This window comes from Macaca mulatta, chromosome 11 (genome assembly GCF_049350105.2).
Source record: "Macaca mulatta isolate MMU2019108-1 chromosome 11, T2T-MMU8v2.0, whole genome shotgun sequence".
Classification (NCBI taxonomy): domain Eukaryota; kingdom Metazoa; phylum Chordata; class Mammalia; order Primates; family Cercopithecidae; genus Macaca; species Macaca mulatta.
Genome location: NC_133416.1, coordinates 2,318,769 through 2,335,038, shown reverse-complemented (window position 1 = coordinate 2,335,038; position 16,270 = coordinate 2,318,769). Strand labels below are relative to the sequence as shown.

At 51.5% G+C, this 16,270-nt stretch overlaps 1 protein-coding gene and 1 long non-coding RNA gene across 5 annotated transcripts in view; both read right to left on the bottom strand.

The window, feature by feature from the left end:
- Positions 1-1,349: 1,349 nt before the first annotated feature.
- Positions 1,350-6,306, bottom strand: LOC144332730 (uncharacterized). Its single transcript, XR_013400766.1, has 3 exons — positions 6,179-6,306; positions 3,751-3,943; positions 1,350-1,494 (listed from the first exon to the last, which is right to left on the bottom strand). It is a non-coding gene; the product is annotated as an uncharacterized LOC144332730 (long non-coding RNA).
- A 1,786-nt stretch (positions 6,307-8,092) lies between these two features.
- ERC1 (ELKS/RAB6-interacting/CAST family member 1) overlaps positions 8,093-16,270 on the bottom strand; it is a 500,457-nt gene continuing 492,279 nt past the window's right edge. For all 4 annotated transcript variants that reach the window (XM_077953260.1, XM_077953262.1, XM_077953261.1 and 1 more), the window contains one exon: positions 8,093-13,861. In XM_077953260.1, coding sequence (XP_077809386.1) covers positions 13,724-13,861 — 138 coding nt within the window. In that variant the 3' untranslated portion in view covers positions 8,093-13,723. The remainder of the gene's footprint in view (positions 13,862-16,270) is intronic.

The following is a 16,270-nucleotide window of genomic DNA, read 5'->3' as shown; positions in this document are numbered from 1 at the left end:
TGATAATTTTTAACACCTAATGCTAGTACCAATACTTTTGTTAAAACAGGAAAGACCAGTGGGTCTCCTGAAGCCATTTGGCCACTGAAGTCTCGGTGGCCAGAGAACGACCAACACAAAGCTGTGCCCACCACCAAGGCACCCTCCCTCCTTCCTTCATCTTCACTGCCTCCCTCAGGCCAAGGAAATCAGAGATGCCAGCTCCACAGAGGGAGGGCTTTGTCACAGGTAGGATGGGGCAGTCCCTGTCCCAGGTGCCACAAGGTCCTGTCCTTGCAAGCTTATGTCGGATGGTGGGGATGAGATGCGAGTTCAGTGATGCAGAATCTCAAGAGCCTCTCATGGTGCAGAAATGTCGTCATCAATTCAAGCCTTCCGGAGTTGAACTGCCGGGGGAGGGGGTGACGCTGAGTGGGTGTGGGGGGAGGTGCCTGAGGTGGCAGGGCACTTGTGGGGAGTCGAGGAGCCCCGTCTGGGTGGAGGTGGAGCCGGCTCTTTGCACTGTGAAAGCTTCTCTGGCAGGTCTGCCACGCCGGGTCCTGTCTGGAGGCCCGTGCTCACTGCGCAGTCGTGTCTTCATTCTGATTCCTGCCCTGGGTGTGGCGCCCTTACAAGCAGGACTATCCCGTGTGTGTCTTGTGGGAGGCTGACACCGTCCCTGCCCCTGCTGGAGCAGCATCTTATGTTTGGAGGAGAAAGGGTGCCTCTGGGTTGGGGGGTAAGGAACGGGTGCTCTTTGTCGGGGAGGACCCACTGGGACTTGGCTCTCTGCTAGTCTAGCAAATGGGCAATTCTGGCCAGTTCTCAGTCTTGCAGGAGTTGGCCCTCCCTCCCCTGCCTTGCTCTGGGCTCTTTAGGCATGAAGGAGGCTCCATTTGCTAAGGAAACAATATGAGGACAGTAGAAGCAAGAACAGTTTGGACTGTTCTTGCGCCACCCTGCTCTGGCCACCGGGTGAGTGGCTGTGTCGGGCCTGTGCCTCACTCTGCCTGTCCTGGCTGGACGGTGGGCTCACCCCCACCCTGCCATCTTCCCCCACTCGATTCCTTCTGGATTAGCTCAGTGTAGCATTACCCCAAAGACTCTGTCCAAGCTGGCAAGAATCGCACATTGGGCTGTTTGGCTTTTAATAAAGTTTATGATTTAAATCTTGTGCTCTTAACACCTTCTTTGCAAGCCTCAGAGGGAAACAAAAATGCTGAAGTTGTTGACTCATTTCCTTCGTAACATGGAGACCCTCACATTTGGCCAGGGCCTGTGTGCGCGTTAACACAGAGTCGGGTTGTGTGGCTGTACACACCCACACGCACGCGCGCGCACACACACATGCACTCAGAGGAGAGGAGGAATCTTTGGGAAGACTGGCTGTATTTCAGTACCTGGCAAGTTTCCAGAACATCAAATGAGCCCTTAAGCAGAAAGACTCCTCTGCAGAACTAACACCTGCAGTAGATTCGGAGCGTTTGCCTCCTCACCGAAGTCGGTACTGTTTCCCTGGAAGTAAAGAAGGAGACTTATCAGGCCTCTTGTGTGCCCCTGGGAGGAAATACAAGTTTGAAGAGCACCAGAGGACCTGTGTGGAGATTTCAGAGTAGGGGAGTGAGGAGAGGAGAGGAGGCTGCGGTTGGATCCTCACACAGGTTCCTGAGGCTCTGGGGTCAAGCCCCAGCTGCTTCCCTGCCAGCTGCTTGCACTGGAGATGCAGTCAGGCCCAGCACCAAGGCAGCTAAGGCTGCAGCAGACCCTGCTGTCCTGGACCCTGGCCTGGAAACAAGGAATTTCACAGAGGCAGCAAATGGGATTCCCCTTGACATCAGGTAGCCACAGCGTAGGCTTGCTCTGACCTGTCCCGCCCACAGGGGAAGCTGGAGTCATAACGGATGTCCATGCTAATATTTCAAGGCTCGACACATTTCCAATGACATGGGCTGGAACTGTGCCAGCTGCGGAAAAGAAGGTCCTGGAATACAAAGCCCTGGGAGCCCTGCAAGTCCTCAAATCAGTGCTGATCACTTGGCAAGGTCAACATGTGTACGGGCACGCTCGACTGGGTGTGCAGGGGACCCAAAAGCAAGAACAGACACATGCCCTGCCCTTAAGGGGCTTGCAGTCAATGAGGGGACAGGAGAAGGAAAGCAGGCTGCCTGTTTTGGGTGGGAGGCAATGGAGATCAAAATGCTATCTCGCTGTGGAGGCTGCCTGGGGACTCTTCAAGGGCCTTTTGTGACGTTTAGTCCGTGTAGGAGAGTTCAGGGATATTGGAGCCAGCGATGGCTTGCATGCTGCAGCCTGAACCCCATGACGTGACATCCTGACAAAGAATCCAGTGTTGGGCTCCAGTCTCCCTGGGTCCCCTTTGTCACAGTGACTAACAGGCAGGGAGAAAAAGTTCTCATTCAAGAGACCATCCTGGCCGGGCGTGGTTGCTCAGGCCTGTAATCCCAGCGCTTTGGGAGGCTGAGGCATCAGGAGCTCGACATCAGCCTGACCAACATGGTGAAACCCCGTCTCTACTAAGAATACAAAAAATTAGCCGGGCGTGATGGCAGGCACCTGTAATCCCATCTACTCGGGAGGCTGAGGCAGGAGAAAAGCTTGAACCTGGAAGGCGGAGGTTGCAGTGAGCTGAGATTGCGTCACTGCACTCTAGCCTGGGTGACAAAATGAGACTCCGTCTCAAAAAAATAAAAAAAAATAAATAAAGAAAGAAAAAGAAAAAAGAGACCATCCCTGCAGGAGGATGATGCGGCCCCAGATGATGAGGCTGGTGGATTGGCATCTGGGCTTTTTTTCCCTCCTCAAGCAGAAACAATCTGATGGTTGGCATCTGACTTCTTGGGGGTGGGCACCACAGCCCTGCCCGGAGTGGCCCTTTCAGGAAGGCAGGCCCAGAGGCCTCTGTGAGGGCTGGAGGGGGTCTTGGGAGCGTGAAGAGGCCAGCAATGCCCTCACGTCTCCAGGAGAGCTCCCACTGCAGGCCTCAGTGCCCCTGTCTCTAGCTGGTTTCTACACCCATGGAGGATTTTAGACGCAGGAAATGGCCCTTGGAATAGGGTCTGGTCAGAGTGGCATGACCTCTATAAGGGTGATGGTCCTGTTCTCAAGATTCTAGGCTTAAGGACAAATGATAGGAGGGTTTCCTCACAGCCCCTGAGGATGATGCCACCGACTTCCGGCAGACACTGCCCAGCAAGTTCCCAAGCAGGAGCCAGCTGGCCAAGGCCGACGGAATGAAACCATGGGTGCTGGGCCCTGCTGTGTGCACGTCGGGCCTCACGTGGTCCCCTAGTCCCCTTGCCCTCCTGCCTTCATGTTCGAGGCCACGGTTCCCACAATCCGGGCCCCGCTTTGCCCTGAAATGGAGAGCCGGTTCTTTGCCATTCTGCAGGACAAGCGTCCTGTCCCCCACTGCCCTTGTAGGCCCCATAAAGGCTGTGCTCAAGGAGGAGCGGTGAAGCCAGAGGCAGCCTCCCCTGAGACAGGTCAGTCCCCTTGGAGCCAGCCTCCCCCCATCCCCTGCAGCTGGCCCCATGGGAGTGCCCAGGTGTGACAGTGGGATGAGAAAGGCTAACTGGCTTCTTGCTTAAAGGGCCAGATGGCTCCTCAAAGCTGCCGGATCATCCTGACGTCAGTACTTAGGAGAAAAACCAAGAAGAACTTCAGGATGGAGAAATGCGGCACGCCTCCCATCGCCTGGACCTGCCCTGCTTGTCCAGGGTCGCTGCCTGTGTCCTGGGCTTTACCGCTGACCTCAAGGCCCAGCCCTGGCTTCTGCGGGAGGCGCGGTGGTGGCTGGGGCACCGTCGCACGGAAGTCCTCGTTCCTGGGTTGTGTTCCCGGCACGGGAGCGCTGCACAAATGCGGAGGCAGGAGTCCAGGCACATCAGCCCTTTACATCCTGCACACAGGGCAGGTCCAAGTCAAGATGCAGATTCCCACAACCCTGAAGAATAAAATCATAGTAATAAAAAAGTGTAAGCCCGAGAGGAACTAAGCAGGAACCATCTTTCGAGTGTGAATTCTTCCAGATGCCAGAGATGGCTTTTTGTTATGGAAGTTTTTTAGACATTTCATGCTCTTTTTTTTTTGCCCACATCTGACTCTCCTTCTTCAAAGGAACGTGGCTCAAGTTCTTCACTCGTACGAGCAAGGCTGAGGCGACCAAGTGCTGTGGAGACTGAGACCGAGGAGATGGGAAGGTGCCAAAGTGGCCAAGACAGAACTAAGCGTTAACTCGGGAAGGGAAAGATGAATGTCGCACGCCGGAAGCAGCAGGGAGAGTTGGGAAGAAGAGTGCTTGCGGCTGCGGATGTCCCAGGCCACCCTGTAAGCCATTGCCTATGGCAGAGGATCTTCTTCCCCAGACGACATGGGAAAGGAATGGTCCCTGTGGACAAGGTGGGCTGGCATGGCATTACCGAGCCTGCAAACCTCATTCCTATCCCATCAAGGGCCTGAAGGAGAGAACATTCAGAGGGCTTTGTAGCCTCATTTCCAGGAAATAACCAGTGCCCAGAGCCAAACGGAGCCTGAAATCCTGATGTGACTCACATCCACCCCAACGGTGACCAAGCCACGCATGTTATTTTCCTCTTTCCTCTGAAACCCCCAGCCACCATGTGGCCCTGATGCCTGAACCCCTCTGAGGCTGTCAGGGAGTCTGGGTCCAGAGAAAGGTTTGGAAGCGATGGACCCACTTTGAACCCAGGTCCAGTGAAGTCGCTGTGTAACTCAGGGCAACCTGATCTTTGATTTCTGGTTTCTCTGCCGGAGAAGCGGGTGAAGGGAGGCAAAATCCATACCTCATGTTGAGTAACTGAAGATTAAGTGATGCCCTTTCAAAAGGGCCCACCTGCCTGGATGCAGTAATAAACAATGTCACATGTCAGCTGGCATTTTGTTCACACCTATATCCTAGCACTTAGTGGGGCTGGGGCGGGAGGATCGCCTGAGCTCAGGATTCAAGACCAGTCTGGGCGACATAGTGAGACCTCATCTCTACAAGAGTTAAAAAATTAGCTGGTTGTGGTGGTACACACCTGTTATCCCAGCTACTCAGGAGGCTGAGGCAGGAGGATCACTTGAGCCCAGGAGGTCGAGGCTGCAGTGAGCTATGACCGCACCTCTGTACTCCAGCTGGGGTGACAGAGCCTGATGTGTATCTCCATGAATCAGTAAAAACGTTCTCCTCCCCTTAGGGAAGCAGTGTCCCCTCATGTAGCTTCTCTGCACGTGGCCTGGGGAGCCTCCCTCAGGTCCCAGGCTGGCAACTCCAGAATGGGTGTGCCCACGTGTATTTTCTTTCCTTCGCTTTTTTATATCAGTCCCTGGGGAGGCTTTACCTCGTCGGTAGCTGGGGAAGGGTCAGGACCAACGGGGCTGTGAGATCGTGTCTCCCAAGCTGGCCTTCCTAGGGCATGGGGGACCTGCTTTCATGCTGCACCTGTGGCCATGGCCACGCCTCGTCGCTCTGAAGCCAGGCAGTAACGCACGTCCTCTGTCCACCTGCTGTCCCAAGTGCCCTCTTCGTACTTTCCTACCTCCCTGGTCTTGCTCATCTGTCTTTTGGGCCTCCCTTCATCCCCTTTTCTGGCAAAATCCACCTGTTGAAGTTGTGTGACGAGCACTGCCTGCCTCGTGCCCCACTGCACTTCACTGGGCTTAGCTGTCCCCAGCAGGCTGTCCTCCTCTGGGAGGTGGCCACAGCAGCGGGCTGAAGAACACACACTCTGGGGACAGAGTCGGGTGTGAATTCCAGTCTCACCACGAACACGCCATGTGATGCTGGGAAGGTCCTGCGTCCACTTTGTGCCTCTCCTGTAAAATGGGGTAACACTACCCGCCTTGTAGGACTGCTGTGAAGGTGAACTGACACCAAACCTGTGCAGTGCTCAGAACTGAAGCTGGCAGGTGGTCCATATGTCACTAGCTTTTATTATTTGTAGCCTGGAGTGTAGGACACAGGGAAATACAAATTCTGAACGGAGCGCTACGGTGGCCCTGTGTGAATGCGGATTGCTTGGATCTTGTGGGGGAAGACGCCTGTATGTGTTGTTTGGGCAAGTACAATTGCAGGATGTGAATATTTACCTGATTCAGGAAAAATTCAAACACAAGAATAAGGAGAATGGACTTACAAACCCCATGCACCCAGTTCCCCAGCTTCCTGATTACTTACCTCTGGCCCATCTTTTTGTCTCCACATCCTGCTCCTCACCCTCGCTCCTCCCCGACAGACACGCTGGATTATGTCTGAGCAAATTGCAGATGTGAAGAAAGCAATTTATGCTCTGTGGTCTTAAAGGAAATTTCAAAAAGGAAAAAGATTATCCCACGGCACCTTCATTATGACCTAGGCTGGGGACAGGGATGAAGGAGGCGTTCTTTCAGAGGGGAAGGAGAGGCTGGGAGGTCAAGGGGCAGCCCAGGGCTGCAGTCTGTGAGTCTGGGCCCTTTCCAGGACACCTGGGAAAGCTCATGAACCTCACACCAGCTTCCCCCAGCCCCAGAGCCTAACTAGTTATTTTTGTTTTGAGACAGGGTTTCTCTGTACCTCTAGGCTGGAGTGCAGTGGTGTAATCACTGACGCTCACTGCACCTTCCATCTCCTGGGCTCAAGTCACCCTCTTGCCTCAACCTCCAGAGCAGCTGGGACTATAGGCACATGCCACCATGCCCTGCTAGATTTTTAATTTTTTGTAACGAGAGGTCTGTGTTGTCCAGGCTGGTCTTGAACTCCTTGCCTCCAGTGATCTTCCCACCTTGGCCTCTCAGAGTGTTGGGATTAAAGGTTTCAGCCACAGCCCCCAGTCCCTAACTAGTTCCTGATCATTTTTGAGCCAGTCTGAGATATTCTGCCTCAAAAATAAAGTACTAGTGATCTTTTCTCAATTTGGAAAAAAAATTAATGGATGGAATTCTTAAAAGTTTCCACAGATTTTCGTCCGTGTTCACTTGCCTGCAACTGGGTGCTGATAGAATGCAGGGTGAATAAATAGTAAAAAATGAGATGAATGGGAAACCTTGGAAACAGCTGACCAGGGTAATCTGACAGCTTTCTGTGGACACATCTGCTGTGGCTGTGATTTTATATTGTGCAGAATAATACATGCTCTGCTAGTGAAACGGTTCCTGCTTCATATGATGAAAGTACAAGCAACCTCAGCCCTGCGGCCCTGTCCACAGCGCCGTCTCCCACGCACTCCTCCCCTGGCAGAGCTTCCTAACAGCTGCTCTGGCTGCAGAGAGGGAGGCCAGGGGGGCACCTGGGCACTGGGAGGGCTGACCAGGAAGAACGAGTTTGGACTCTCTTGCTACAATTCCCAAGAGCCAACACCCAGTGTGTGACAGAATTTACACGGGCGAGGGAAGGAATGCAGGAAGCTGACTTGATTCCTTTCTCGGGTAGACACAGAAGTATGGCTAAGCAGAAAAGTAATTCTCATAAAAGAAATCCCCCAGAATAATTTCTTACTGAGCCTAAGGCCCAAGACAAATACCAAAGCTGGAAATGACAGCCGCGTCCAAGCGCAGGGCTTCTCGGCTCCTTTCACTCTTGGAACTCACACTTGCGGTTGACACAGCCTGCCCGCCTCAGAGTCAGTGCATCAGAGCACGCCCCACAGAAGCCTGAGTCCCAGTTCTGGGCAAAGCCCTCCCTCGATGGCCTGCCCTTACGGCTCTTCTATCTTGGCACGAGAGCAACACCATCCCTCAGTGCTGGGCACCTACTCCAAGCTCTGCAACGGTGAGATCTGACACGGATAACCTGGCCCAGGGCTGAGGGTGGAAAGAAGGAAAAAGGGAACTGGGAATTGACTTTGAGAGCTGCAAACCCGGAGATCAGGCGGGAAGGGAAAGGAGGCTCACTCTCCCGAGGTAACAGCAGGTTGGGGGATGCGGGCACCACGCCCATCAGGGCTGTGTGGGAACGCCCACACCCACGGTCAATCCTGGGACCCTGGCCCTCGGGCTGCCTGCCACTGGAGTTGGCCTCTTGGGGACTGCGGGCCTTGTCCATCTTTTCTAGCATGTGAGGACACATCTTGCTTAGGCGAGCAACTGGGTGAGACTCAAAGGAGGACACAGCACAGTTTTTAAATAACTTTATAATTTCCTGGTGGATTTAGTTTGTGAATAAAAAAGAAAAAATGAACAAAGTGTTTACAATAATTATCAAGGCAAAGTTGAATATAACACAATTTCTTTGTAATGTCATTATCCTGTCAGTAACACAACTCCAGCAGGAACACACACATACAGTTGAAGGCAGCGGGTGCGTTTGCATCAGACACCACCATGGAGGCTGCTACTGTTACCAAAAGGAACTCAAGCTACAAGGGGGCAGGTGCTCCTCCAGTAAAGTGCAACACTTCCTTCCGATGCCACAGGGAGCAAGTCACAGGCCCCAATGGACATCCTGCAGTGCCCGGAAGGTGCCCGGGCTAGTCCTGCCATGGGCCAGCAGGCCAGAGTGGGTGGTGCTGCCCTCAGGATGTGTAGCTGCAGTAGATGGATGCAATACTGGCATGGTGTGGAAAGAGGGGCTGGACCCAGAGGGCTTGCTTTGGCCGGGGTGGATTCTCTGGCTTCAGTAGGGTTCACTTCCTTTCTTGACAGTGGCTTCTCTGGGGCCAACAGAGACAGCCTGGGCCTAGGAGATCTGGGGTCTAAAAAAGCTCAAAGGGAAAGAATTGAGGCCCGAAGCCAGAAGGAACTGACATGGAATACGGTCTGTTCCACCTGGACTGCGAGCTCCAGGCTGGCCAGTGCTCACCCGTGCTGGGCGGTCACTGGATGAGATAGCACCATTGGGCAGGAGAGGTCCTGTGGCCTGCCGGGCAGGGCTGCAGGGTCAAGCCCAGGTCACCATGCAGTATTAGGCACACTGAACTAGGACCCACGTGGGGTGAGGGTGGTTATGGGGTCACAAACTGTGAAACCTTTACCCAGAGGTCCTGAGCGTGTATAGGAAAATCCTGGCACAACTGAGCGGCTCTGAGCCCTAGATTCTCGTTCCTTTTGCTCGGCAGGTGTCTCTCACCCAGGCGGGCACTACCCTAAGTGTGCTCCACGCTTCCTAAGCTGCCAGCCCGGGGCCACCTATGCCAGCTTGGGAGGGGGGAGCGTGGCTGCCCTGTAGCTTGAATTCCTTTATTAACAAGATATTGGTTTGCATGTTTAAAACACAGCTCTTTTTCATTCTACAACTACGTTTTAATCTTTTAATAATCTCAACAGACACAATGTAACTGCCCCAATTCTCTGAATCACACAGACGATATCGACAAGCAGAGAAAGAGGAGGGGAGGTGGGATGGGACAAAAACCCGCTCCCCCGAATCAATCCCTAAAACCACTTCCCCCCCAGAGTCAGGAGAAGTGCCTACAACAGGGTCACAGCACTTGCCAAACACATTGGGAAAAATCAGGAGACAGGTGGTTACAGTTTTGACACTAAAAAGTCTGGAGACAGTTTTTGCTTAAAAAGAGTAGGTAAAGACAGCCATTTTGTTCAGAAGGATTTCCCTGTAATGTATGTCTTTTCTTGCCTAATTATTCCCTAATTCGCATGGGGGAAACTCCAGATTCTCTTTAAGACATCCTTTGAGTGGTTCACGTCCCCTCCTGAGAAGCCCAGGGCTGGCAGTGATGGATGGGCGGCCTTGCTCTGCGGAGGGCGTCTGCGGCACTGTGGTCTCTTCTCATCCTTCCTCCTCAGTTCCGAACCCAGGCAGGTGAAGACGAGGCTGGGTACTGATGTTCAGTTACTGGTATTTGCTGACACGGGGTCCGCTGGGCTTGAGAAATGCCACGTGGTGTCATACTCCACGCAGCGAGGTCTTCCTTGCTTGGCTCTTTCCTCAAAGACTCTGAGGGTAGCCACCAGGCCGACACTCAAGTAACACGGTCAACAGGAGGGCGGTACGGTCCTAGGAGGAACAGGACTCTGGCGGCAAATCCAAATGCCAGTGGACGGGCTGCTCAGAAACATTTATATTTTGGGTGATACATGACGGTTTCCTCACAACCCTGACCCTCACAGGGGAGGGATTAGTTCAGCAGGTGGCTAAGACCGTGTCTGTGATGACGTTGCCTTCCTCTTCTCTCACTCTGGGGGTGGGTGAGTCCACAAGTTCCTCATGGACAACCAGACTTCAATTGACAGAAAGTGGCAAGTCACATGCCCTTCTCAACACTGAAGGCGGCCTTGGGTCCAGTCTGCTTTACAAGTTATTTCTAAAACCCAAGTATGAGGAAGTCCGAGAGCCACAGGTAGATCTTCTTTAGATTATAAAGTGCAAGGACAAAGGTTAAAAGGTGAGAGCTGAGATGAATTTGGCGATTCCCATCCATATATATATATATTTTTAAACGGGGTCTCTGTCACCCAGACTGGAGTGCAGTGATGCAATCTCGGCTCACCCAGCCTCTGCCTCCCAGGCTCAAGCGATTCTCCTGCCTCCTGAGTAGCTGGGATTACAGGCGTGCACCATCACGCCTGGCTAATTTTGTATTTTTAGTAGAGTCGGGGTTTTTGCCATCCCGGCCAGGCTGGTCTCGAACTCCTGATCTCAGGTGATCCACCTGCCTCAGCCTCCCAAAGTGCTGGGATTACAGGTATGAGCCACCGTGGCCGGCCCCATCCATATTTCTTAAATATGTTAAAGCCTGTTCAAAATCTTTTCCATTTCAAATGGTATCAAAGTCCTTGCAAATCTCAACTGAGATACCTCATCAATGATTCAATGAGTACCGGGGTTTAGAGGTATATGAAGACATGAGACACTCATACTGTACTTCTTCAGTTACAAAACCCCGCTGGGATCACACCTGCTTTTCTTCTTGCCCTCTTTATGGTGACACTGATGTGAGGTGCGGATCTTTAGGTGCTAAAGGGCAACTAGACTTGCCGATGGAGGGGCTTGGGGAAAATTAAGGGCAACCTGCATTGAGTTTTCAAGGCTATATAACTTCAGTAGCAGTTGCATGGCCATATGAAACCATGACTACTAGGAGAGGGCATGGAATGACAAGTCCTAGTGTGATGGGAGTGGGACATTTGGTTAAGTGTTGGTTCAATGATTTGGACTCAATGAGATACTCTGAGTGCTACAAACTGCATCCACTCTGCCCTACAGCACAAAGGCAGGCCATATTTATTACTGAACTCTTAGCCAGTCTCCACATCATCTGAGATGCCAGAACAGTCCCAAGGGTCAAGATTCCTTGCTGTTCATAGAGACCAGACAGATGATATCTGTCCCAGAAATTTTTCTTCTCAGAAGCACTGTCACAGAGGGCCTCCTTCCATCAGTTGTTCCGGAGGGGAAGTGTTGGAGAACATTGAGATGAAGAGGAGCGTCACACACCCAGTGGCTGAGAGTGGCAGGTGCTGCACCTGATGAGAAAGGCCACGTGGGTGGATCTGGGGTACCTGCTTGATGCCTTCCTGGATAGACCAGTGAGAGAGCAGCTGGCCAGTGCCAGTGCCAGGCCACTTGTGTAGGCATGGCCTCGCCTGCTTTCTTGGTTCCACTGTGGCCCTGTGAAGGCTGTGATCATACCCCAGGTCTTTACATTATGGTGGATAAAGTGAGATTCTAATACTCCTGGCTTTCAGTACTGGGAGCTTGCTACATGGTTTATGGGCACTGCAATAAACAGAACTGAGGAACTGACCACAAAGGACCACCACTTACTATCTAACCCCTGCAGCCCTCTCTGGCCAGCCTGGCGATCAGGAAGCATCTCAGTAAGAGGTTTATGAGCAGAGTCCATTTAGACCTTCGATAAGAAACACTCCACAGTTTCCTCTCACGGGGAGAGGGACTGTTTTACAGCAGGGAATAAGGGGAGCTGGAGATCTGACCGTATCAGTTAATGGGACAGTCAGGGGCTGGTGGTGGGAAGTTCCTGGACTGATGGGGCTGTGCTGACTCTACAGACTTTAAATTCTCGGAGTGAGTGGGGAAGGAGAGGAGAAAACGCAAAACAAAAACAGTGAGTCCAGCACATTATCAGGAGATGTGAGTGTCTGCTGGGCTCTGGTGGTAGAGATGGTCAAAGAACTAGATTTGGGTTAAGTGATTTACTTCTTCATGCCCAATTATTTACGAGTCTGTTGTCTACGCTTGGGAAAATGTCCTTAACAATGCCAATACCTTCAACTGGATTTGCAGTCTTGGGGTCAGCTCTCTGATTTGCAACATGAGGCTGGCTGAATTCCACAAGGTACATGCAGATGTCAGCAAATGGCCACCCACAAGTAGATACTCAGAGCCCTCTAAGGGCAACAACAAACAGCAAAAATCCAGAATCATCAAATGGAATCCCATAGGCGAGTGGGTGACTGAGCCCCCCAAACTCACGAATTCCATTAGGGAACTTTTGTAGAAAACATACCTTAAGATCGGGGAGGGGAAGGACACGCTATTTACTGCTTCGACTTCAGCTGGTATGTCTCACAGAATCCACTGCACCTCTCCCTTACTGAGAAGTGGCCTTTTCAAGGATGGATGACTTGCACACAGTAGGCATTTCATAAACATTCTCTGAATGAAATAATCAAGGAAGGAATGTGTATAGGACAAGAAACCTTCATTTATGCCAGAAGAAGGTTCCAGGCAATGCATGAGGCTGAGGTTCTGAGAGGATGAGTCTAGGGCAAAGCTAGCAGGGTGAGTAAGGGATCAAAACCTCAGCAGCCACTGGGCTGCAGGAGCTCGGGACACTGGTGCTGGGAAGGCAGGCAGCCTCCTGGAGGTGTTCAGGGGAAAGCAGCCCAACCCCGAGGCACAGGCATCTGCTACTGGGGCAAAGCTGCAGGTGGGGACAACAGGGCCTCGTATGTCAACTTTGTATGTTCTCTTTTTAATTTTTTGTAGAGACAGGGTCTCGCTATGTTGCCCTGGATGGTGCTCTTTCAACCTCATATGTTCTCCTTCAGTTAGAGACATGTGATCTAATTGTATGATATGGTCAACAGTCTCAAACAGGAGAGACTGGTGGAGAACACCTCACACCATCTTCTTGTAAACTGGCCGAGGACCAGAGTAATGAAGGCTGGGACAGACAGTCAGGGCTGGGTGAAGACTCACACCCTGGGGGACGAGTGCTCCCAAGCCATCGTGAGGCCTGCTCACAGCTCCCCGGTATAAAGCATCTCATGTGGAAAGTAAGCAGAAGAGACAGTGAAAAGAAGAGTCGATTTTCTCTTCCCTTCCCCCTTTTCTTTTTCTCATCTTTTTGAGATTGTTTTTTACCCTTTTAGGAGAAAGCACCTATTGTGACATTAGAACACTCAGCTCTCTGGTCCACTGGAGGCATCCTCTCAGCCCGCTGAACTCCAAGTACATTCCTGGTTTCATTCTCATGTCAGAGGACAGGAGATGAGAGGCTCCTCTGCTCCATGGCCCTCTGTCAGGGCCGAGCCACCAGCTTCCACAGTCACTGTTGACGACCAGGTCACAGTTCTTCAGAGAGATTCGACCTTTTATCTACCCTGGACATCAAGAAGGTTAGTGTAGAGACCACATCCAAAGCAGGAAGGCAGAGAAAGACGGCAGATGTAGAAACGGTGCTGGAATCACGCTTCTTCAAGTGAGCAAGATGGGAGGAAGTTTGTAGTGTTGGGTGCCAAGAAGGTTCCGGGCGCCTGTGCCTTGTAGTTCTCCTTTCTTGGCTCCTGGGTTGACTACCTCAGGCTTCCCCACAAAGCAGGGTCAAGAGGACTCTTCCAGGGCGTTGACCACTTGCTCTAGGATGTCGGGACAGTGGTCTGCTATCTGCTGAAGAATGGCGTTGGCAAACTCCTGCAGTTCTGCATTGTCCCGTTCACCTTTCTCTAACTCATCCTGAAGCTGAGAGGGAAAGGAGAGACGGATTTCAGATACAACAAAAATCTCATGTGCACTGAGCTAAGATTATTTTTCATCAATACATGACAAAAAAGGCACTTTCCATGTGAAGTCTCTCTGCCTCCAAATTAACCATCAGAAAAGAGTAAAAGTAAGTATCAAATGTGTCTTCATGAAAGTGAGGCCCAAAAAGTCACTGGTTCTAGGCCCAAAGCTGATGATTATTTTTGCAGAGCTGTGGCTTCAGCCCTGGCCTCTCACTCTAAACAGAATGTTCTCTCCACGAAGCCACAGGCTCATGAACCTGCGTGAGAGTGGGAGAGAGGGGCATGGTGATCTCAGATAGGATCTCAACCTTGTGGAGTGACCTTTGCCCTAAGGGAACTTATAATTTAAAGGACTTCTCCATTTGCCGTGCGTCACTTTCATTCGGTACATTAGCCTGCCCAACCTGAGGCCTGCTGATTTAGCTGAAGAGATTACTCTGAGAAACACAAGATAATCCCTTTGCTTAGAAGTAAGTGTATTTCTAACTTCCTGTTGTTTTTAACAACCTCTTTCCCATTCCTTCAAGCGTTTTAACCAACATTTATTGAGCGCTACTCTGTGCTCGGCGCTGAAAGCTGAAGGGATTTGGTCCTTGTCCTAAAGACCCATTTAGGTTAATGGAGACAAGCACGTAAACAGATAAACGACCACCCAGCAGAGTGAGGCCACAGCTGAGGCCGGAGCATGTGCTGTGGCAGCCCGAAGAGTGACTGCCTCACCCGGGAGGAATCTGAGGAAACGCTCCGAAAGAGGCGTGGGGTCTGGATCTTGAGAGCTGACTAGAGTCTGTCTGAGAGATCAAAGACAGAGGAGGCGTAGAGCAAAAGAACAAAGGCTGATGCGTGGAGCTAGGACAGGCCTGGCCCAGATCTTGCGAAAAGGGAAGCCTCAGGATGGCAGGAATGTAAGGCACAGGGAGTGGGTGGAGAATGACAGGAAACGGAGCTGAAAACACAGGCGAGGGCCGGACTGAGCATGTGGAGTGAGGGAGTTCCAGTGTGATCTGCTTAAAAACCAGACCAAAACCAAAACCACAAAAAAGGAAGTCCACGAACTTTTAAATGGTACAGTGACATAAGCATCTTCACCTTCTTAGACTGAGCAGAAGGAAGAGCCCACCAAGGGCAGCTCCTGCGCCCAGCCCAGGTCGGGGTTAGGCGGGGCTGATGCAAGGGAGGGTCAGCCACGGGGAAAGGAACACAGAGGTCTGAGCATCTTCAAAGGCAGGACTAAAAGGAGGAGGCGTTAACTGAGGGGGAACTGGAGAATCATTTCTGACAGTTCTAGCTGGGGATATTGGACAAACAAGACTGAAAATGTAGGAGGCAGAGCAGGTTTTAGGAAAGAAAGGAGGAAAATTAAAAATGGCGTGTAAAGTGTAGTTAAGAACACAGGCTCTGGAGTTAGGCTGCCTGGGTTTCAAGGCCAGTTCTGCCAATGAGTTACCTGATCCTGACTTCTCTGAGTCTCAGTTTCCTCATCTGTAAAATGAGGCAATAATAACCATGTCAGGCCAATGTCTTCAAGTTTAATTTTTTGGAGAGATGGGAGTCTATGTTGCCTACGCTTGTCTTGAATGCCTGGGCTCAAGTAATCCTCCTGCCTCTGCCTCCGCCTCCCAAAGTGCTGAGATTACAGAAGTGAGCTCCGGTGCCCTACCTTATACGGCTGTTTTAAGGATTTAATGAGATAGTCATATAAAGTGCAGTGTAATGCCTAACAAATAGAAAATGCCTGACAAATATTAGGTGTTCTGTTATTAAATGGATAAGATCACCCAGCAAGAGCATATAGATTAAAAAGCAAAAAGGGAGCTAGATACAGCGGTGCATGCCTGTAATCCCAGCTACTTTGGAGGCTGAAGGTGTGGGAATCGTTTGAGCCCAGGAGTTTGAGTCCAGCCTGGGCAACATAGTGAGACCCCATCTATCTTTCTTTTCTTTCTCTTTTCTTTTTTTTTTTTTTCTTTTTTGAGACAGAGTCTCGCTCTGTCGCCTAGGCTGGAGTGCAGTGGCGCAATCTCAGCTCACTGCAACCTCCACCTCCTGAGTTCACGCCATTCTCCTGCCTCAGCCTCCTGAGTAGCTGGGACTACAGGCACCTGCCACCATGCCCGGCTAATTTTTTGTATTTTTAGTAGAGATGGGGTTTCACTGTGTTAGCCAGGATGGTCTCCATCTCTTGACCTCGTGATCCGCCCGCCTCGGCCTCCCAGTGCTGGGATTATAGGCGTGAGCCTCTTTCTCTCTTTCCTTTCCTTTCTTTTCTTTCTTTTTCTTTCCTTCTTTCCTTCCTTCCTCCCTTCCTCCCTCCTTCCCTCTCTCCCTTCTTCTCTCTCTCTCTCTCTCTATTAATTTGAGACAG